At 45.4% G+C, this 23794-nt stretch overlaps 1 protein-coding gene across 2 annotated transcripts in view; it reads left to right on the top strand.

Annotated features, from left to right (window-relative positions):
* Positions 1-23794, top strand: part of LOC139051243 (uncharacterized) — a 138090-nt gene that overhangs the window by 11078 nt on the left and 103218 nt on the right. For both annotated transcript variants that reach the window (XM_070528232.1, XM_070528233.1), the window contains 3 exons: positions 3540-3629; positions 14252-14370; positions 18378-18491. In XM_070528232.1, coding sequence (XP_070384333.1) covers positions 3540-3629; positions 14252-14370; positions 18378-18491 — 323 coding nt within the window. The remainder of the gene's footprint in view (positions 1-3539; positions 3630-14251; positions 14371-18377; positions 18492-23794) is intronic.

The raw sequence follows: 23794 nt of genomic DNA, 5'->3' as shown, positions 1-23794 counted from the left end.
AAATAGGCTCATTCCCTGCATAGCTAATACTTAGTGCCACGTCCTTCTTTGCGAAGGTAGCAATTTGTGGGTACTCCAGGGTCTTGTAGCACACATAGCCTTTCAGATTTACTTGGTGTTTGCCTACCTCTTGTACGCATATAACATAGGGAGGGACTGGAGACAATTAAATGAATTTTGTGAAATTGGCGAGCTTTTTCCGCAGTGAGCAGCAATTCCAGTGCCATATTTCCACTTGTTCGGTCTGTTTACTATTACTGTCTAGCCATGATTGGTGTTCTCGTAACCTGGTCCTACTTTTTTGGTTGTCTGGTGGGAGAGCTCGGGCTTTCACTAGTTCTCTTGCGAAGGTTCTGCGTCTGGCTTAGGTCGCTAATGGTGCGTTCCATCTGTTCTAGTTTGGCAAAGACAAGCTGCATCTGCTGTACGAGGTAGGCTAGCGACAGTGTTTGTGGTTGCTGCGTTGTTAAGGGTTGCACAACGGGTGCGTTCGCTGGGTCTGGCATGTTGCTCGATTGTTTTAAAAGTAGTGCCTCGAGGCATGCCACCCTAGACTTAACCTCCTCTAAATCTGTTTTTAGTTGTCTGTTCTTGTCTATTACCCTTCTGTGTTCAAGGTGTTGCGTGATTGGTGGTGTAACCGATGTATGTTTGGCAGTGGGAGATTCGATTTGCGCCCAGCTTACCTGATTTGCCTGTGGCTTGCTCTGTGTCAGGGATGCCCCGGGTGACTTGCTTCTCAGGTGGGCTTTCGCCTTCGTGTTCTCCTGTGTGGTTGGTCTTGGCCTCGACGTGGACCTTCGGCGCTGCTGCCCTGATTGTCTGTGCTCCGAGCGGTTGCTTGATGGCATGCGGGTTCTTGATGGCATGCGGGTTCTTGAGCGGCTCCTGTTGGTCGCACCTCGTCCGCACACCCATTCCGATTCTTTGTCCTCCGAGAAGAACCAGCCAGGTGCTGGCATGTGTGATTTCTTGGGTGGTTTCTCGCTGCTTGGTTTCGTACAGGCTTGAGGCGTTTTGGGCAACTGTGGTTTCCAGTAAGATGGTCCCCAGAGCAAATTTCACATGTCGGGGTACAGTTGTGAGTTTCTTCTGGGTTGCGCACTCTACAGGTACGGCACATGGGCAAATCTGGTTGCGGGCACACGTCGGTGGGGTGGCCAACTTCTCCACACGCTCGGCAGAATTGGACCGTGTTGCAAAAAGGAATGCACTCCTTCTCACCTCCTCTGTAGTAAATGTATCTCGTAGGACGTCTCCGAAGAAAGTAAGGAGAGCACTGTCTCAGACGGAGCGTGCGGCTCTATACCGTGGATAACCTCTCCTGGTTCCTTCGCCTGGCGTGACGTAGACATTGACTACGTGCGGTCTTCCGTTGATCTTCAAAGATGTGACGCCGCTCATCGCCATTGTGACGGTCGCATCCGGGTTGGACGCTAGTGCTATGTTGGAGGCCGACCGGATGCGGAGAATGAACTGGTCCCACCTGATTTTTCCTTGACAGGCCTCCACTATTGCGTCGGAAAGCGCTTGGGTGGTTACATTCCTCAGTGGCAGTCCCTGGTGAGGTCGAAAGACCACTTTCAGGTCATCCTTGGGTAGTGGTGGGGGCCTGCGTCTTGTAGACTGACCCCGGTGTTTTGGCTGGTTGTCCGCGGAGAAGTCCCCTCCTTGCCGTAAGTTCCGCTCCTTTGCCTGTTTCTTCCGTGCTCTGAGCGATTGGGATATCTGCCAACCCTCCTCTGCGTGGTCAGTCTCCGTTTGGGTGGGAAAATGTGCGTTGGCGTGTGCGGATGCCATGGTGCAATTTCCGGCCAGTCATTCATCGTCCTGGTTTTGGGCGGCAAAATCCATAACGTCATCGCCCAAAGCCAGTGTGGGTTGTTGAGCCATCGGATGCAATTCCGTAGTCGATGTCATGGTCGTCACGGTAACTGCGACAAGGTCGTGGTTGACGTCTTCGGGCGCGCGTCTCTCGGCGTCGCCGCTGCTCCCCTACTCGGGGTGGCGAAGGCTTCGCATGGGCGAAGTGACAAGTGACGTGATGGGCCGAACAATTAAGAAGACAAACTTTGCGGCCAGACTTCTCCAGTTCGGCATCCCACACCTGTAGCCACTCAACGAAAAAATCTCGTGTCATCCAAGCTTTCTTATTGGACGCGTATTGAACCGAGAGGCCTTTCGCATTCTTAAAGCAGCGTGGCGATCTGCTCTTGCCGATAACAAATGGCCGTAGTTTGCATGACCCATCCATATTTGCAACAAGCAAAATTGATACGCGCACTTTGCTCTTCTTTCCACCGTGGTATGCAGTGCCCTTCAGATGCAGTCTTGTTTGGCAGCATTTGCCGAAACAGTGCCGTCTCATCTGTGTTGAATATTTGTGATGGTGAAAAGCTGTCAGAAATATTTGGCCACTCTTTGGACAACCACTTCTCTATGTGACTTGTGCTAGTCACTTTGCTTTCGCCCGAAAGGCTCTTTCCCACGATGCTGTAGCGACGCTTAAATCGCTGCTGCCAACCAGTGCCACCAGTGAAGCTTTCTTCTCCGAAGGCCACAGCAAACCATTTGGCCTTCTTCATGAGCATTGGGCCGTCAACAGGTATGTTCTTGGCACGTGTCTCCAAAAACCAGGAGTACAATGTCTTTTCGACCTTGTCAAAGGTTGGGACGCGCACACGACATGCTCCAGGGTGACTGGACTGCACTGCCTTCAGCTTAACATTGGCTTTGTTCTTGAGGATCGTACTCAGGGTGTTGCAAGGCATTTCGAACACCGCGGCGACCGATGACTTTTTCTCGCCAGCTTTTGTTGAAAAATCCAAATTCTTGCGTTTTTTCGCGGCCATGGCTCCGGAACACGTGCCAAAAGCGGAAAGAAAAGCGCACTGCACCACATGAGTCTCAAGCCTTCACATTGGCCTCGTGAATAAAAGGAACAAAGTGAATCGAAAGACGCACCGCTCCCCGTCTCCGCACTAGCACAAGCCCAAGCTGCACTGACCTCGTTCGTCTCGCTGCACCAGCGGTGTCAGCCAACCAAAACACAGGAAACGGGAACTTGGGGTCAGCGTGGTTTCTCCCTCCCACTTCCGCACTCGCACTCCAAGTGCTCCTTGTCATGTACCCACACGTCCCCTTCTCAGAGTGCGGGGTGGTGCACATGATATCGCGGAACATTGCAAGAGCTTCGTGAGGAGATGCGCACTTGCGGGGTAGGATGCGACGGGAGAAGCGCACTTGCCGGGGCGCAGCTCAGCACGAAGTTCGATACATCGATATGCCGGTGCACGGGAGTTCTATATACGCGAACAATAGCACTATTCTTTTGCATGGGATTCCCAAGGGGAGTTTTCAACTGTTCAATATAGGCAATAATTCGATATATCCGGGATCGACTGTATGTCTAAACCAAACTGAAATTAACATTCAGAAATTTCAGTATGGCCACGTGCTATATATTAGTGTTCAAACTTGAGCACTGAACAAAAATGTTTTTGCAGTCCCCGCTAATTCACCATGTTTTCCCTCCACAGACCATGTTTTTGACTCTAAGAGCACCAACCTTGAAGTTTATCAAAAGTACTGCCACCCAATTGTGGAGTCAGTTATGCAAGGCTTCAATGGTAAGCTTCTTGCAGCATGAGGAGGAACCAGAAGGGCTTTACCACTGTGTCTTTTGCTGCCGTGGGGGATAATGTCCAAGTGAAGAGACAATGGTAGCGATGCGGGCTTGTTGGTGCATCTTGACTGAAGGGAAGTCAAGTACAGAGAAACACCAGGACAGAAAGAAAGGAGGCATGGTGGACACACAAGCACCTGTTTGTCCACTGTGCCTCCTTTCTTGTCCTCGTGTTTGTGCTTAACTTCCCTGGAAAGGTCTTGGGAGGATTATAGGTGAGCAACGGGCAGACCCCTTCCCTCCCCCTTTTTTTTTTCTTTTTTCTTCTTATACTACTTGCAGCCAGTTTTTTTTTCCTGATTGGCTTATGTGATGCATAGCCTCCATTGCACAGAGTTAGTGAGATGAGAATAGAGCATAGCACAGCTGTTGTGCTCTCGCAAAAAGAGCAACTTCTCAATGTTTGCCTGTACAACTAGTCATTCATTTGATGTGGTGAATATTGCCATACTGAAGAAGGCCTGCTGTGTTGCCTCTCGATGTAGTGCGAACAGCGAATGTTTGTTTTCAAGAAAATGCAGCTATAGAGTGGGTGACTTATACCCATCACACGGTAAATCTAATGTCATTACCAACAAAATACATTTGTTGGGGTTAATGTCATTATCACGGCGAAAACTAATGCCATTTGAAAATGATGACATTGACGATAGTAAAAAAAAGCCTCAAAAATAGCCTCAAACTCACCTTTATCCAATAATTATTTTCCAATATGCTAAATTCCCTTCGAATATGTGATCGTCCCTTGCATATCATAGTGTTCGATCACTAACATATAAACATTGCCAATGAAGTGGACTCCAGCCAAGCTGAAGATCAGGCAAGCAACATGGCGAAAAGCATGGTGGGTGTGCAGGCTACATCTGCTAAAGAGGAACGAGAACAGCAGTCGCGTGTCATCGCTATTCTGATGTGCATGCAGGCTCCTAATATCCACATTCTTGGCATGTGCCACAGGAAAACATGTGCAGGCATTTTTTTTTTTAATGCGACGATAAATGCCTCAGGGCATACAAGGGTATGGGATGGGGGTGAATAAGGATGATTAAATGAATGAAAAAAGATTTGCTGACTTAATGAAGTCCAAGAGGGATCGATAATGTGGTCCCTGCGTCCAAGCAGTGTAATGGCTCAGATTATGCGGCGAGAGTCCCGCTGCTGCGAGGTGCCGGAGCGTCGTCGGTTTCAGTGCAGGGCAAACCCACAGCAGGTGGTGGATGTCGGCTTCAACATTTCGCGACTTATGTGCATGCATTTACGTCAAGTCAACCAAAGTGACCGCGGCCAATGCTCCAGGGTGAACCAACATGACTGCCCCAGCGAAACCTAAAGGCTGTCTATTCGCTGGATTGAGAGTAGCTTTCTGTAATTATGCACTGTGATGCACTTCAATGTTGTTAAAGTAATAATTAGTTAATAAAATCAATAAAACAATAGTTATTTTTTAAACAAAAAAGAAACGCATACTGTTTGCGAAACTGACCGGTAGGCTCAAGGTGTCGAGGATACACATTCAGTTCTAAAACGAATGTGTAAATGTCATTGTCATTTGTCATGTCATTTATAAATGTGAAACGTTTGTAAATGTCATTTTTGATTAATGTAATTTGTTGTAAATGACATTAGATTTGCCGTGTGACAGGGGTATTCGGCAAGTATGTGCACTAAAGAAATGTAAATGTGTGACATGTTCAGCAATTTGACATCATACACCTTGAACAGCTGCCTGTACTGCTCAAGTTCACCTTAGTGCTGGTTTATGAATGCTTCAATCATGCATTGATGTAGGGCGACGGTTGTGCAAGATTTCTTATTTACCTTTAGTTTAGCAGCCAATGTGCAAAAGTGGCAGGAAGTTTTGGGACATGGACAGAAAGTGAACAGAATTGCTGCGAAGGGTGACAAACACAGCTGCTGTTGTTAAAGGACAGCTGGAGATAATGAAAGAAAGGAGAACAGAGGACAGTTTGTGAAAGCAATTAGGCCACTTCTGCAACTGCTGTCCACATGTCCTAGGTGACAAGTGGCAAGAGTCGTAAGGTACTCTTAAATAGCTTGACCACCCCCTCAAACCTTATTGTGCACTTACCACCATCTTCATTTCTGCTTATAATATGATCAGTGATGCATTGGCGTCAATGACATTTTATTGCGATAGCAATTCTACGGACACTTGATGTGCATTTGTGCTGCATTCATGCACTCATGCTTCCGCTACCATGGAAGCTTGACAGGGTGGAGTGCATTTGGCTACAGAAATGATGAAGCCACATGGACCACCATTATTCTCTGCTCCGGAGCCAGGTTCCGCCTTCTGTTGCTGGCATGAACATTCTACACACACCAGTTTTCCTGCTGTGCAGCTACGTGCATACAGTGCTCTGAGTGGAAGGTACAGTAAACTTCAAGACATGAATGCCGACTATGGGGAGGCTCCGGGGCTCAAGCCCCCTCCAGAGTTTTCCAGAGGGCCGAAGGGGGGCTGAGACCCCCCTCCCCCCCCGCGCTGTGGAAGTTCACCCCCCCCCCCCACTGCTGGAGTTTTGTAACCCACATCATTTGATGTTTCTTTTGACTTGCCTCTACCTTTTCACCTAATATTTTATTGGGGCTAATAGCTTACTGCATCATTATTTGCACGAACGTGCACGGTTTCTAATTAATACTTTCACTTTATTCAAGCCCTGACAATAGGATAACAAGCACATTAAAAGCATCAGCCTCGGCTGGCTCATCCGTATTTTCTCACTTCAACATTGTTTTAAATTTCCACTGTAAACACCATGCACATATACAATATATTTAAATATATACACAGGACAAAGTTTATTATATTTTTGCGAGATGAGGAAGTAGGCAATTAACAATTATTTCTAAAGGTACGGATAGCCTTTGCCTAGAGAATGAATATGCTGCTGTGTGTTCGCCTCCTTTCAGATTGCTTTGCATGCTTTTTTGACTCTGCAGAAAACCTGCAAACTTTAGTGACCCCTTCGGCGGTGCATCTTATCCATGGTGTATGAAATGCACGTGAAAGATATGTGTTTCAGTATTGCTTCTCTTTCCAGTAGGCAATTCTAATGACCCATGAAAAAAGAAAGGAGAAACTCTTCTAATAAGCTACAACATTTATTAAGGATGGAAACATTGTCACTTGCATGCAGAGGTCATAAATATATACAGGGTGCCCCAATTAACTATGATGCACCAACATTGAAAAAAAGTGCAATTGCATTACTCCATCAAAACCTAGTGCATATTGTTTCCAGTAGAGTGTAGTAGACACCAGTAATTTTTTCGTTACTAAGATTTATTTAGGTAATCTTAAATAATTATCTAACTTGAGAGGTACTATCCTAATTATAGAAGTGTCGATGAGGCATATGTAGGCACAGCCAAGGGACATCTAACTGCGGTATTTTCAGTGACTTACTAATGTACTAATTTTTTCCTACTGGTAGATAAACCCTGCAAAATATGAAAAATACCATGTGGCTGTGCCCCCCACCCGCATAATAAAGCAGTGCCCTCGAACAGGCTCCCTCCGAGTTGGCCAGAACAAATAAAGGAAATAAAGAAAAACATTGTGATCTAGCTAGTGCCTCATATGTTGCACCCTGGCCGAAGTAACATGTCGCGTTTGGTGTTGGAAACAAACTGTGATAGCTGTTGTCGTAGCGTAGATAAAGTGCACGGATGGGTCTTCTTCTTTTTTTTTTCCACAATGCCTATCACCACAAAAACGAATTGATAATGTGAGTGTAAAGATTTAAAAGTGCATTTTGTTTCATCCCAGTCACCATGTCTTTCTCTAATGAGCAGAAGGAAAACATTATCCTTGCCTTGGGAGCTGCAAATGGCAACAAGAGGAAGGTCGCAAATATATATCAGTCATGGAAGTGTGGCGGTATACCAAACATATAGACTATTATCAGAAATTATGAAAGCCAGAGACAAAACAGCAGCTTCCAGAAACAGCCACAGAGGACCCTATCTTTGAGTCCTAACCTATGCACGGATGTTCTGGCATTTATGGCCTCAAACCCTCATGCTAGCTTACGGGACATGGCTGCCCAGGTACCAATTTACAAGTCATCAGTTTGGAGGATTCTAGATAACTTGGCCTTTCACTCGTACCACCTTAGCTAGCACCAATGCTTGGAAGGTACTCAACCTGCTGAATCGTCTAGATTTCTTGAAATGGGTCCTCACAAAAGCCGATGAGTTGCCAGACTTTGTGAGCAACATCATGTGCACAGATGAAGCCAGTCTTTGCAGAAATGCCCAGGTAAGTTTGCATAATGCACACTTTCGGAGTGGCTCCAATCCACACTGGGTGAAGCGTACTCAGCACCTGTACCAATCGGTGTTCAGTGTGTGTTGCAGAATTTACTATGGCGCAATAATTGGTCCCACCTTCTTCAATCGCACACTGACTGGACAGCATAACGTGGACAAAGTCCTTGAAGGAGTAGTGGATGAGTTTCTCAGTGAAGTTTTGCTGTCGTGTCTTCCACTGCTGTGGTATCCACGAAATGGGGTGTGAGCATACAACAGCAGCCAAGCACGAAACTGGCTGGATGCGACTTTTCATGCGCATTAGATGAGAAGGCATGGGCCTGTAGATTGACTGACCAAGTCACCTGAGCTTTCTCCTCTCGATTTCTTTTTTTTGGGTTATGTGAAAGATCGTGCTTACATGATCGAGACAGACGTCAGATTAGCTCAAGACAAGGATAATGGATGTCTGCTGTAAAATTCGAGCGTTGGTGATCAAGAACGCCACTGAAGTTGTGACAAAGTGAACTCAGTACTGCTTAGCTGCAGAAGGACACCTGTTCGAACAAGCCCTCTAAGTTCTAATGCTCAAGTGAAGAGGAACGCTTTTATTTTTTGCCACGAGCTAGTTTTTGCCGCGGTTATACATTCACATGAAATCAAGAACCGTTGCTTTAATTTGGTTTTGGTCCGAAGCACGTTTCTGGGGCGAAATGTACCTGCGTGTGCACTCTCTTGATGTGGTGTGAGCAGAGCCAGGATTTTTAAGCATTCTATGCCTATTACATTGCTTTCTGCACTTCGTGCGTACTCAGAGCGGCGCTTTGGCCACATTATCAAGGGGCTTTTGTTGTCAATGTGATCAGTCGGCCTTGAGGTACGGATAATGAGTGTGACATAGAAATTAGAGGAAGGAATAGCTGCGAAGCCGTGAAACCTGCTGTTGGTGTTCCTTCCGTATCATTATCAAGGTGATGCACTGTCTCTTTCTTCAGGTTTAAGACAGGCAAAGCAGTTGCGTTCAGTCAGCTTATTTGAGGGCGCTGCTTTATGATGCAGGTGGGCGCACAGTCGCATGGTATTTTTTATGATCGTGGGGTTCCTTTACCACTCGGGAAAAAATAGTACGCAATTAGTATGGTGCTGAAAATACTACAGTTAGATGTCCCTTGGCTGTGCCTGCAAATGCCTCATTGACACTTTCATAATTAAAACATTAATTCTCAAGTTAATTGCAAAAACCTAATTAAACCTCATTAACAAAACATTCGTGGCGGCTACTCCGCTGTTCTGGAAACTATATGCACTAGGTGTTCCTCGAGTAACGCAATTGCTCTTTTTTTGAATACTTTCTGCATGATAGTAGGGACACCCTTTATAATTCACTAAATCACCGAAATAAAGCCAAGCCGCATTCACTCCAAATCAGAATCAACAGCAGTCATGCGCAGCAGCCCTTATACTCGCACTCACAGTAAAACAAAAGAGAGAGAGAGAGAGGCTGCAGTTTCTCCCGAAAGAGCAGTATTAGTAGTGATGGCGAAGTATATGACAATTCCACGAAGGAAGATTACGCCACCAAGAGACGCCAGATGCTTGGCGTCTGGCGAAGACTTGGGCTGTGAAAGTGAACTGTCTCTTACTACGAAGTCTTGTAAATAGTCATATAACACCGTCACTTCAGGGAACAGTTCTTCGAGGTCATACAAAGTTTCTTCAATTGCAACTGGTATTGGGTGAAGGAATATGGTACATGAAGTGAGAGTCTGCCAGCATCTGGTAGTTGAGCAGGCATTTGTAAGTTGAGGACGCACATACGAAAAAACGAGGCTTTATTTCCTACATTTCGGCCGGAGTCCGGACTTCGTCAGAGAGTACATGAAACGGTAAGGCACTGAGCTTAAATATGCACATGGCATATGAAGCCCCCTACGTGCTTGTCCACTGCCAAGACACATTGTTGCTGTAAGGGGCTTGCACTCGTGACAAATCAACAGTACATGTAAAAAAAAAATCGCAATTGCGATGGTTGTAACAGGTTCGCATGTGTGTGTGTGTGTGCATGTGTAATATATATATATATATATATATATATATATATATATATATATATATATATATATATACATATATATATATATAAACACACATTCATGAGGGGGGGGGGGTCGGATAGCTGATCAAGCCCCCGCCCCTCCCCGAAAAATGAAAACTTTCCGCCTGTACTTCAAGCTACAAACACCAGTGATTTTCCTTTGGTCTCGGCTCGTGCATCAGATGCTCTGCAACACCGCTGGCTCTGCTCCTCATTGCGCGAACTTTCTGAGATGTGTGGTAGCTGCCAGAGTACTGTTTCTGTGGCGCAGCATCAGCTGCCTTGCGTGTTGTTTCATGCCAACATGTTGCTCACACATATTGTTAGAACATCGTACGAGGAACTTTGTTACAGCAATAAACCTTGCTATTAGCTTTAGTGCTTTGCCTTATTGGGTGAACCTGATATTTTTTGACAGGACTACTGCATGATCAATATCGGTCTTGCTCCTAGTAGAAGCAGTGAATTTGCAAGTGCAACTTTTGCTTCCAAAAAAGCGAGTGCTCCTTTCTTATTTCTTTTGATATTCAGCCACCTACCGAACCCGTAGTGAATGTTTAAAAATAGAACTTCTCGTTGTACCTTTTTTGCTCCACAATTCTTGTTCTTCGAAATTCCCATGCATATGACTGTCAGCTACAGTTTGCAGCCAATTTTTCAGAATGGCTTACCTGCTGATGTGTGAAGGAAGAGCATTTTGTTTGTTGCTACGTTTCCTCTGTAGTGTACACGATAAAACACACGGACAAGAATGAACGATGGCTATCTGTGCTTGTCGTTTAACCCGTTAACTACCTATGACAAGTAAACTTGCGAGCTTTCCACAATTTCTTCACACGTGTATATGTGTAGTTTCTTGTAATTTTGACAAGTACGTAAATAATACACAATGAATTTTGTAACTTTTCTTTTTTTCAGCGTGACCAGTGAAATGCATTCGGCATTCCTGGTATACTTTTTAGAGATAACTGGTAATAAATAAGCGCCTTTAGTAAAAATGTCCCTCTTTAAAAAAAAAAATTTTTTGAGTTTGCTTTGGCAGATAAAGGGTAAAAAGGGCACTCAACGGCAGCCCTAAATTAGTGTAGTCTGGTAGAGCATTCTTTGAAAGTTCTAGCCTTACTTCTTTGGCACCAATTCACCGATTACAGAGAAAATTAAGGCCAAGCTTCCCCTTTTGAATCTTAGCACACAAATTGCGATGCCATTGTCAGTGCCATGTCAGATTTCACACCGTTTTCATATGTTTGGCCCATTTCTGTGTTCAGGTCTCCACACTGGGTCTCTGCTTACATTGGAATACAATTCAACACTTCCTTATAGGCAAACCTTTAGCCATCCCCGAGCGACCACTGTCAAAATGTGCGATATCGCATGGAACTAGTGCGGGAACGTCGAAATTGCGTCGCGACCCACTCTGTTTTTTCTGTCCTTTCCAATTTGACAAACCTCCACTCGCTGTGAGAGTAACGTTAGTATTAATATTAAGTGCATTCTGCCAGTGTTGTTTAGCCTAGCTTTATACAGTAGACTGTCGTTAATACGTCTCCGAAAAAAACACGAGAAAAGCGTACTAACTGGGAAAACGTACGATCTGAAGTAACTAAAAAAATTGGCAGGCTCAATTTTTGACATTTGTGTAATGCTTAAGCTGGTGGTGCTCCGGCGGCCTGAGACGCGTTTTGTTGTTTTCTTATTGCGTGGCGTTTTAAGAGGGCGGCAGGCAACCGAAACAAAATTGAGCTAGTAGGTGTCGCCGGATGCCGCCGAAGCGAAACGTGATGCCCACATCGTGCCACCTGCAGCCGGGAATGGCAACGTGTTTGGATTATCACCTTCTAAAAACTTGCAGTATGCTACCAATGGCACTACGCGCCATGCGCTGTAAAACAGATGGGTGAAGATGCTTATCGCAATAGGTCTGACGGTGATAGCTAGGAATGCGGCGTGCGTCGTCATTTTTCACGTGAGGCGGGTGGCTATGTACTGTTCTCGATCGCGCGTGTCTCACGGCTTTTCTTGTGCACATGGGATCTAGCAGCCAGAAAACGTGTATGATTGCAGTCTGCAGCAGGGAACGGCGGCTCATTTTGGTTATCGCTTAATAAAAGCGTGCTCTGTGAAGCAGCTTGCCGAAGATGCTTATCGCAGTAGGATTGGCGGTGATAGCCGGGAATGCCTCGTGCAATGACCGCGGAGAAGACTTTTTTGGTACCGAAATGAGAAACTGAGTGTGCGCTGGTGTTTTCACGTGAAACTGGCAGGCGAGTATTGCAGTGAAGCTGCAGCGGTGAGCAGCTATGTACTAGATTCGCGCTTAGCTTGCACATTTTCTTGTTTACATGGGATCTTGAAGCTGGAAAACGTGTCATACTATTGCAGTTTGACGATGTACTGAACATTGGCGCCGAAAAATCGTGCTTTCCGGGGACGTATGAACCAGAAAAAATGAGCAGAACTCTATTGGGTCATTTTTCGTCTTCTCGATAGCAAACCTTGGCTCCGGAAAAACATGCGTAATGGGAACGCATCAATGAGGTTCTATAGTTGACCTCGCAGTAGCAAAATCAGCGGGGAATGCAAAAAACTTCGCTTTCGTGAGAATTTCATTGGTGCTGAAAGAGACATCACTGATAGGTAATGGCACACACCGTTCTGGCACACACCGTTTGTTCTGCACACACCGCAGAACAAAACTTTGCTGTCAAAATTTCGTTAGCCTGCTTTGCAAGCTTTGCTTGAGGATATAGAAGCGCATTGCCGACAGTACAAAGTGCGCAGCGCCATTGTGACAGTACAAGCAGTGGCAGCACTGCCGTAGCGCAGTATTCTTGGTAGATTGCTTTCGGAGATGCAGTCACTTTTGCGAGATATTGCGTAACTCGGCACTGGACTTGGAGCAACAGCACATGCAGCAGCATTTCTCGAGCGCATGCTGTTGCACGTAGGCGCCGACGCGTCTAGTGTTGAGCGCAAAAGTGATTGTATCTCGTGCCCCCGAAGGCAAACGATCGAGATAACGGCCATTTCATGCAAATCTACGGCCGGCGCCGAATCTGCATGCGATGCCTGTCGGGTGGCACCAAAACCAACGTTCTTGAAGCAAGGGATGCATATTCCCGGACAATCGCTCAATCATGGCCTGATGCGTGACACTCCATATGCTGCGACCGCCACCTCAAGCGCCATAAACAATTCCAAATGGGTGGGACATGGATTTTCTTGTTTTTGTTGCATTTTTATCACCAAGGCACACATTAAGCAGTGCACTGCCGTGATCAGCAATTGTACTTATTTAGTTTGTGTTCAGTTTCGCCTCACGCGATTGGCATAGGCCGGGGGGAACGCAAACTGAGTGCACGTTTCGAACAACGATCTACGATCTTGCCTATAGTAGGCTTGCAAAAACCGTCTTCACATGTCGGTAGCAACATGGATAGCAACACGCGTGCCACTTCAAACGGGTGATCAACAAACAAGATGGCGGTCATGACGTGTTTCCAGCACACTGACCGCTTCTGGCGCTTAGTTGTTTTTGTGAACGAGAATGGCGGTGCTCCCAGTAGTAATGTGGTGGTATTTTACGTAATTTTAGTGCAAAACAATTGAATTTGAGCACATTTTCGAGCCTACTAGCCTTATGCAAGTAGGTAATATGCAGAGTTATGTTTCAGTAAACTTCGTTGATGCTGGATTGCAATACAGCGACATTTCGTTGCCGAGAGGTTCGAAATGCATTGAATCCTATGGGTGTTTGCTGGGGATACGAAACTGTTTGATTGTCACGAGAATTTCATTGTTGCGGGATTTTGTTATCGTGGGTTTTGGCTGTACTGTATTTCTCTCCAGACCCGCTGCAGTAGCTTAATGGCTATGGTGTTATGCTGCTGAGCTCGAGGCCACACGAGCCGCATTTGATGGGGGTGCAATGAAAAAAAAAAAGCTTGTGTTCTTAGATTTAGCTGCACAATAGAGACCCCCGGGGGTGAAGATTAATCTGGAGTGCCCCACTACGGTTTGCCTCATGATTATATTGTTTTTGCATGTGAAACCTCTTAATAATTGGATGTTTCTTTCCCCTTCACTTTGAGTGCCTGCTTCTCAAAATGTTGCAAAGTCTTTGCTTAAGTGTGCATGCATGAGCCACCTTCTCCCACTCATTGCTTTGCTGAAACATTTGATGCTCTTTCCAGGGACCATCTTTGCCTTTGGTCAAACGTCTTCTGGCAAGACGCACACAATGATGGGAAACAGCAGCCAGCCTGGCCTTATCCCCCTGGCCATAAATGCTATCTTTGACATCATCCAAAATGTAAGACATTCAAGATAGCTGTTTTTGGCTGGCCACCTGTTTACAGCTGCATCTTGTGTGGCATAATGCTCAATAAGCATTGCACATGTAATGCCCAATAAACATCGCTCAATAAGCATTGCATGTGTAATGCAAAGACTTGGGATTGTTCCCCACCTGCAGCAGGTTGTTTCTTCATCCCCTTTCATTACCATTTATTTATCATTTCTTTAATTCAGTTAGTAAGTACAAGTAGTTTCCCCTATGTTGTCCTTGGTGTCTTTGTTTGTTGGCTTCTCATAATATGAATAATGCTCAGTTAGTGTGAACATAATTGCGTGAACTTAAACAGGCAGCCTACCTACATGCACTGCACCTTCAAGTGTTTTAAATTCTGTAAGACTTACCTTTATTATGCCAAGAGAAGCCTTCTACTGCATGTGTTTGTTGCTCTCATTAATGGCACAATGGTATTAAAAAACTTGCTTGTGCACCCACAGTACACTGAGTTCAAGTTTGTAAGGCGATTTTTGTAGAAGTACTGTATTTACTTGGCTAAACTCCTCCCCCAATGCACACGCACGCTTACACACACACACACTACTATCTTTCAGAGTGTACCAGGGAGGTATCGGGTTCAATCCTGGCTGCAGCGACCACATTTTGGTGTAGGTGGAATGCAAAAGTGGTTGTGTATTGTGCATTGGGGGCATGGTAAAGAACTCCAGATGGCCAGATAAATCCAGAGTTCCGCTGAAGTGACATAGAATTGGAAAGTGCCCGGAACGCGCTTCCAAAAGTGAAGCCAAACGACCGTAACGCCGTTGGGGGCGGTGCGATCGGTAGCACTCACGCGGCGTGGTGCAGAGGTAGAATGTCTGCTTCCCACCCAAAAGACCTGGGTTCGAATCTCGGCAAGGTGTAATGTTTTTCTCTTTTCTTTTAATACTTCACACTTTGGTGTTTATATTATTTATACTGCTGCTTAATACTTGCTTCCGTTGCTATGTAAGGCAAGAAAGAGTGAAGGAATAACATCGAAAAAAAATTTTTAATGTTGAAAGATTATTTTTGCAGCACCACCTCACGGGAATGAACAAAACTATCCCAAACAAAACATGGCCTCCTACACCTATACGCATACACAAGCCTGCCGACGCCGGCTTGACAGGCTCCGCTTGCTTCGCTGGCTGTGCTTTTTGAAGCCATCGATGCAAAAGGGAAACTGGCTGTAGTAGAAGGCGTTCAGTGACCACAAAACAGCCCAGGTTCGAATACTGCATATTCTGCGTCAACGCGCGTACTTATACACTGAATGCACCCCAAGAGAGAAGTCTCCCATCGCTGATGGTATGCAAGAAGCATGCACTCTGGTAATTCTAACCACACCGTTTCACGGTCACTGAATGTCGGCTACTACAGCCCGTTTCCCTTTTGCGTCAATGGCTTCGGAAAGCACAGCCAGCGAAGCAAGCGGAGCCTGTCAAGCGGGCGTCGGCAGGCTTGTGTATGTGTACAGGTTTCGGAGGCCATGCTTTGGTTGGGATAGTTTTGGTCATTCCTGTGAGGTGGCACTGCAAAAGTTATTGCTCAAGGTAAAAAATTTAATTTTGTTGTGATTCCTCCATGTTATGGTTCACTCTTTCTTGCATTACATAGCAACAGAAGCAATTATTAAGCAGCAGTATTAACAACGTAAACGTCAACGCATGAAGTAGTAAAAAAAAAGAGAGAAAAACGCTACTCCTTGCTGAGATTCAAACCCTGGTCTTTTGCATGGGAAGCAGACATTCTACCTCTGCACTAAGCTGCGTGAGTGCTACCGGTCGCAGCGCCCCCAACGGCTTACGGTCTTTTGGCTTCACTTTAAATGCATTGAAAGAGCGGCCGTTCCGGACACTCTTATGTTCTAGTACACTCTAGTTCCGAACTACAGTGTGCCTCACAATTGTGTAATGACTTTGGCGCGTAAAATTTTTTCTGAGTGTACTGGCGAGTTAGTAGGCTCTGGTGGCGATGAGAGTGGCAGAAATGAATTAAGCTGAACTTGATCAGTAGTGCTTAATCTTGAATAAATGTGGCCGCGTGTTTCTATTTGCTCCCAAGCCCAGCGCTCGATCGCTGCGCCGCCCGCACGTACCACCTTTCTAGGTACTTTTTCGCCGTAGCGCCATGACACACGCCCTAGATCCTTCTATGCATTTGGTTTTGCTCCCCTGGCTGTGCCAGGGCGCGCGGTGTGTTCGGGCCAGCCTGCATTCGCTGAGTTTAGGCGGTGTAGGTAAATTTTAATTCTGAATGCTTAAGCTTACCCTAAGCTTGCCTTATGCTTAATTTGTATGCTTACCCAAAGGGAAAACCGTCCCTTCGTCCGTCCCGTAATAAGACGACAGCTTTCGAGATAGCGCCCATAGTAGCAAACGAATTTGCCATTGTGCTGCCTTCAGCTTCAACAGCAGCGAAGCGGTGAAAACACAGTTAAGACTATGTAAGCGGCAAAAACACAGTGCGCGAAGCTATGAGCTGTTGGCACTGTTTTGTGGGCATCGCAGATCGCTTTCAAGCTGCGGCCCACACGGCATTGCCATAAGGAGTCACCGACTGAGTACGCTCATGGCTCAATAAAAGAGAATTCTAGTGCGTCCAGTATTCGGGCAAGCGTGGGCGGTTTGCCGGGTGAACGGGGGCGTAAACGTGAGTGGCCAGATTTGTGGCGCAAAGCTCAACCACACAAACACGGAGCCAATTGATATATTCTGCTTAGCTGCTGGTGTAAATTTTGGACAGCAGCGCAATCGTGTGGACAATTATGCCACTGCCAAAAATTTGCACCAGCAGTGAACCAGAAGATAGTCGCTTAATGTGATTTTAGCTCTGTGTTTGTCTGGAACAGCTCTTTGCCACCACGGCGGCTCCACCGCTCCGGCCGCTCACGTTGCCCCTGCTCATTCGGCAATCCGCCCAAACCACCCCTGTTTGCTGGAATAGCGGACATGCTAAAAGTCTCCAATGGTTTCACGTGGATGAATAAGGTGCTGAAAAGCGATGACGGCTTATATAATGATCGGAACCGTCGTCAGCGCACCTCGGGCCTCCACCAGCTGCAGTACTTTTCTTGCGTCATCGATGCTTCTTGCGCGCACCTTCGGCACCAGTTCGTGTCGCCACTGAGCTGTCGTTAGTAATTGCCTAATCAAGTTTCATAACATTGGTAGTGACAATGGGCTGCGCGGAGGTTAGCTAGTGGCACAATGCTTACGCATAGTTTAACTCCCAGAGGAGTTTCTGCGTGATTTTTTTTTCTTGTTCCTGGACGTTTAGTATGCGTATTGTATGCATCGCCAACGCCTTGCTATTGTTTCTGCTGGAAGAGAGATAGTTATGTCAAGAAAGAAAGGAAGCTTGAGCGCAGCGATGTGGCTAGTGGTGCGAGAAACCTTCCATGCCCCACGATTATCCCAGCTTTTGTAGATCGAAGCGCCTCGCACACCACGACCAACTTCTTATCTCATCCCTTTATCCCCTTATCCAAACTGAAAAATTTCGTCCAGTGTTGCGCCAGATTCCGCACACAACTCTTATTTCGAAACAGCCTAGGCGGCTTGTTTTGAAAACCTATTTTCTCTTAGCGACAGCTGGATGAGCAGATTGTGCGCTCAGGCAAAAACATCTCCCCAGTCCCGCGTCAAGTACCTACAGGGATCTAGGGAGCGCTCGTCGTGGCGCTTCGAAGTAAAAGTACCTAGAATCGTGGTACACGCTAGCGGTGCATGGTGGCGCAGCGGTGGAGCGCTGGGCTTGGGCGTAAATAGAAACACGCAATGTGGCCATAGTGCCTAGCCAATGTTTGCTGCGATATTCTGTGTATCATTCGCAACGTCGTCTGAATCTTTACTGAGTATTCGTGCACAGAGCCCCCTACTACCCTGCCATGATTCCCCAAAATGTTCAGGTGTTATGCAAGCAAATATAGTAGTAGTTTTGTTTAAAGCGCTCACTTACCAAAAGGCGTGTTTATTTTGGTACAGGTGCCAGAACGGGAGTATTTATTACGAGTCTCTTACATGGAAATCTATAACGAAAATGTCCTAGACCTCTTGGACAACAGTGATGGAAAGCACCTGCAGATTAGAGACAATGCGGTCAGTGACTCGTTTGCATTTCCAATACTTTGCTTTGCTATTTATTTGTCACTGTCATAGACTCGCAACTGTTTTGTCTGCGGGCAGTCAACTTGTTTACTGTAGTGACTTGTGAGCTTGTATATACAGAGCAATCCAAAAGTAAAGAAAAAGTTAAAAAAAACTGGGAAAACCCAGAAAGTAGCAAGGTGCAATTTTTGCAGAAATGCAAAGAAAGATGTGGGATTATCTTTTGATAACTCAACATCTTATAGCCAGAGTAGTTACATTTTGCCACTGACAGCTTGTACTAGGCCTTGTTAGCTGTGCCAAAGGGGCAAGAACTATTTGTTTTTCTGGAACAAAAGGACCATGCACATGTGTTGAAGTAGGTGGATAGAAAGCTGTACCGTTTTGATCTAAACAATAATTCACCCATGCCAGTGATAGTCACGACTATTGTCGAAAGTACCTGTTAGCTCTTTGCGAGCAGGTCCGATGTTAAGCAGTGCTGATGGGATCGTTCAAATGGACTCGCACCGATCCTATAAATGTAGTGTAGTCATCATATGGTTTGTTTGGGCCCTAGTTGATGGTTTTAATCCTTTTTTCTTTTTCTTTTTGTTGTTTTACCCCCCAAAAAGATGGTGATAGAATGATCTGCCAGTGCATGTGTTTGTAGCACATTTATATTGCGTCATTCGGCTGTTATTGGCGCAATACAATAAAAAATGCACAGTGTATAGAAAGAAACAGCATAGGTTCAATTGTGAGCTTACTGCTGTGTTTGCAATAAGATAGCTTGACAAAATGCTGTTGGCTATTGCGCTCACGCTCATGCACTTCTTGTAACAGCCTAGCAAGACACATTTGCACACTGGAATCACCTGATAACAATGGAAGTGAGATTGCCACCATTCATGCTTATTCTAACATACATTACTATATGAACTGATTATTGTAGCTCAGTGTCGAAGATGTACTGGTGACACTCTTTCCTGTCTAGGCGTTTATTTATACGGTTTTGCTTCCTAATTTTCAGTCATATCAAAGATGAACCCTTTCAAGAACGATTTTTTTTCCGCCATATGCGACTGCCCAAGGTCAATTTTTTTTATTGCAGATTCCAATTCTGAGGGACCTATTTCGAAAAAAAATTCCCATAATTTTTCTAGGGTGACTGTAAAGTGAAAAAAATATATTTTGTGTTGGTATATATGTACTCTTTATTTATGAATAACAACAATAAGAAAGGAAATAAACTTATAAGAATTTAAAATTTGATGCATTGTTATACACATACTAGTTCAAGGCTTAGAAAATGCACGCACGAGAATATTTCGCAAGTGTCAAATGTTCCTGCTCTTACACTAATATTTACATTCATAGTGTAGTCGAACCTCGTAGGTGAGTCAAGAAAACTGTGCGGTTGTGTGCCTGTCAAAAAAGCAAAACTTGTGACAAACTTCTGCTAATCTTCATCTTATCGCTAACCAGAGGCGATTAGTCTTCGCGAGTCTCAGAAAAAAAAGAAAAGAAAAGGAAAAGCAGGCACAGCAGCATCCTTCCTATGCGCACCCCTGTGAGCACTAAACGATCGAGAAACAGGCGGTCGCCCTTTGAGCGATTAGTAATGAGATAGCCATCAGTTTTGCGATTGCAATAAGCCAAAACCACCGCGGAACAGAACCCAAACCGCCGCCCGCATGCGCGCGTACCAATGTGTGAGCAGTAGTATATAGACGTGCCGGAGCAAACTAGCTCTAAAACAAACCATGCAATAAAAACAGAGAGTGATGTGCGATAAAAAGAATTCCCTGTATTCCCACACAGCAGCAGCACATGACAGGAAAGAAAAAGTTATGTAATTGGCACGCTTTTGAAACGTGCAGATGGCACTGTAGATATACAGCATCGACCATTTCGGACTTTTCCGTGGAGCCGTATATTTAAAGTTACCCTGAAACGCTTTTGACGATTTTCTACAAACATACTGAGTCGTTAAGTAGGTCCTTGTGATCATTAATTGACACATCTAAGTGCCCCGCGTAACGCATGTAATTTATTATAAGGTTTTAAAAATGCACATCGCTGCCGATCGCAGTACACTGCTCGGCGGAATTTTAAGCCGCCCCTACTCATATGACTGAAATCACCCATACGACGTCAGTGGGGCGTGCTATCCGATTGGCTGACAAGGGCGCGTGATCTATTTTTCCAACTTTATGGTAAACAAATGATCTTCGTAATAGTTGGAATGTTAGTTAATTTGTTTTTGTGAAAAGAAAGTAACATAAAGAGAATGCACAAGAAAAATTTTTCAGTACACGTAAGCACTTCCGCCACACAGCAAGTGTCTGCTTGTGTTACAGCTTACTCCATTTTGACGAGAGCTCCGCAGTCAGAGTAGGTCTGTCTTTTCGCGAGCACTATGATTCGACATTGTTGCCTTGTGGACTGCAAATGTAGCGACTGGCAATATGTCAAGCTGCGACATCGTGTCCATCTGCAAGGCAGCGTACAAGCGAACTGGCTGCTGCGCATCGGACTGCCGCTATCTGATCGGCGTCAGGATTTGCGCGTTTGTGGCCGTCGCTTTACACCGGAAGATTAAACGCAATAGCGTTTCGCTAGTCCGGTATTAGGGCAAACGCAAGCGCAAGGGGACAGAGTCTGGCCGCTAGACTGTGCCGTAACGGGATGAGCCATGAGATGAGCAGAAGTGGAAATGTGAATGGTCTGCATGGTGCAGCCACCTGGTGGCACAGAGCTCAACCATACTCAGTAGCAGCAACGAAGTGTATTCTTCTTTGCTGCTGGTGGGTATTTTTAGCAGGAGTGTAATCATCAACACGTTGTTTTTATAAATGTTTAAAAGGTTTTACACTTGGTTAGAGCAATATTAGCGCTTTGTTTGGATGGTTAAGCACTGCGCCAACAAGTGTATGGACCGTGCAGACCGATCAGGCCACTCACATACGTCTACACTAAAGTTCCTTCATCAGCTTGAGTTTACGCCTCCAGTCATTTGCCGAAATGACCAGCTTGCCTGTGGTTACTGGAATACAAGACATGTTCGGCGCTACGACAGAATGCTCGAAACGCACACTGCTTCGATAGCTCTCGCTTGGGGTCGACGGCCAAGCGGCTAGCGGAGAGTTCTCGCGCGGGCTCCAAAACAACCAGAAGTGGACAATGTGACGTTGCATCGTGACACAGAACCAGTGAAGGTGGAGCTTAGCCCCGCTCGCTCGGCGAACGAGTTGAGGAGGAAAAGCATGGTTAGGGAGGAGGGTAACTTCTAATCACTTGTAGCTCCATTAATACGTAACGCTTCAATTAAATTGTGGTGCGAATGTTCAACTTAAGCGGTACCCTACGTGTCTACAAAATTTGTCCATACCGTTTCATGGGCCCTTTAAGTCATTGACCGTGAGAGGGTTAAGCTCAGTCTCGTATCACCGAGAGCATGTGCGAAATAAAAACTTACGTATTTAGCCCACTGTTGCATTATTGTTGTGCCCATCAACACTACAGAATGTAATGTCTTGCAGCAGCTGCGAATAAATGCTATTCAATTAAAAAAAATTACACTTATGTTTGGAGTGCATCAGCAATGAAAATAGAGCAGACTAAACATCCACAACATATAAACAAGTGCCAGTCCGACTGTGCTGCTCAGCTTTCATAGCTCGCCCATTTTTTACAAAATTCTTATCATGTAGCATACTTTACAAAAACTGCTCTCGGTGCTTTCTAGCAACGATTGCAAAGAAAAAATAAATGCCTTATGTACAAATCTGCCAGCAGCGGCACGTTCATGCTTCCATTCACGGCAATCAAACTTACACTTCGGATGTTCTTCAAATCACATTCAGCCAAAGCTTTTCGTTGTAAGGGAACCACATTCCTGCATTGTTGCATTCTTCATGCTTCGCAACATAGACTCGCGCAAGAAAAACTTTAGCAGTGACACTGACGGCAGCAGAACTTACACAAAAGGCGGTGCACATACTGCTGTCTGTAGTGAAGTATGGTGGCCAGGAGCAAGTGTCATGACGCTTACACGGCTAAAATAATAAAATAAAAAAGAAAACAAAAGGCACTGCCGGCAGCACGCGCGCTTGTTATCGCAATGACTGCACGATGTAACTATGTGACTCTGCTCCACCAACAGAGAGGGTGCGTCCCTCTTCATCTGCCCTCCCTTACCAAAGCAGGGGGCATGATAAAAGAATGTTGCCACTTTTAGCTTTATTCACGAGGCGTACAGGTACAATGCTGGTAGCGACATATTGTGAGACAGAGTTTAACCAGGGAGTACGCAAAGCTAATAGTGTGATCTCGACATGACAATTACGGGACTGCCGAAAATTATTCATTACTTTGAGGTATTGTATCGAAAACATGCACTTTGTAATTGAAAACTACATTTAGCAAGAGGAATCACCTGCATTTGAAAGCAGTACATCCCCAAAAGCATATATACCGGTGACAGATTCCACATGATATAAGTGAGAATGCGCATTGATGTTCACGATGACTTCGCCTAGTGTGCGCTCAGCTTGCGTAGACCTCGAGCTAGGTAACGCAACTCGAGTGTGTGCCTGGCCATACGTCTGCGCGTTGTTCAGTCATAGAAAATAAGGTTATGTGCCACAGTTTCGAGCATGTTCCGGAAATAGGCTATAAGAAAAAATGCAGTACTGCAGGACGACAGTGATCATGACGCAGTGATTCTTGGACGTTCGCCAGCTGTCACAAATAATTTGTAAACCATGCAGTGGTGTGCTTCTTCAGAGCTAAATGCCTGCTGATAATGCCAGTAGCTGTCGGTAAAGTGTGCAACAGGCACTATTGTTCGCATCTGAGCATGCTTGTCCACTAAGGATCATTGTCAAACATTACCAAAACCCCAAGGCATCCACAAATTTTATCGCTTTCCTTGTGTCTTTCACCAACTAGCTGATAGGGTGTCTACCAACCGGGAAAACTGGGAATTCTGAGGGATATTGAATAGTCGAAATACTCGGGAATAACTCAGCGAAGTGCTTCTATCAGGGAAAATTAGCTGTAATTTTATTGAAAGGGAACGAAAGTCGTGGTAATGCTTGCACGTGTAACAGAGAAGAATCGTAATGAATAGGTCTTTTGACGCCGTGTCATTGGCTGGAGGAGTTGGCAGTGTACAGTCAACAACCGACTTTCCAGACGCCCGATAATTCGGACGGCTTTGCGGCACCACCATGTACCCCATAGAGTTAATGTATAAGAATGTCTGAAATTTCGGATGCAAGAACCCTTTGCCGTCTGATTTTATGGAG

The sequence above is a fragment of the Dermacentor albipictus genome, unplaced genomic scaffold, assembly GCF_038994185.2.
Source record: "Dermacentor albipictus isolate Rhodes 1998 colony unplaced genomic scaffold, USDA_Dalb.pri_finalv2 scaffold_11, whole genome shotgun sequence".
In the NCBI taxonomy this organism is placed as follows: domain Eukaryota; kingdom Metazoa; phylum Arthropoda; class Arachnida; order Ixodida; family Ixodidae; genus Dermacentor; species Dermacentor albipictus.
Note: the sequence above shows the minus strand (reverse complement) of the source record. Positions and strands in the feature narration are given on the sequence as shown.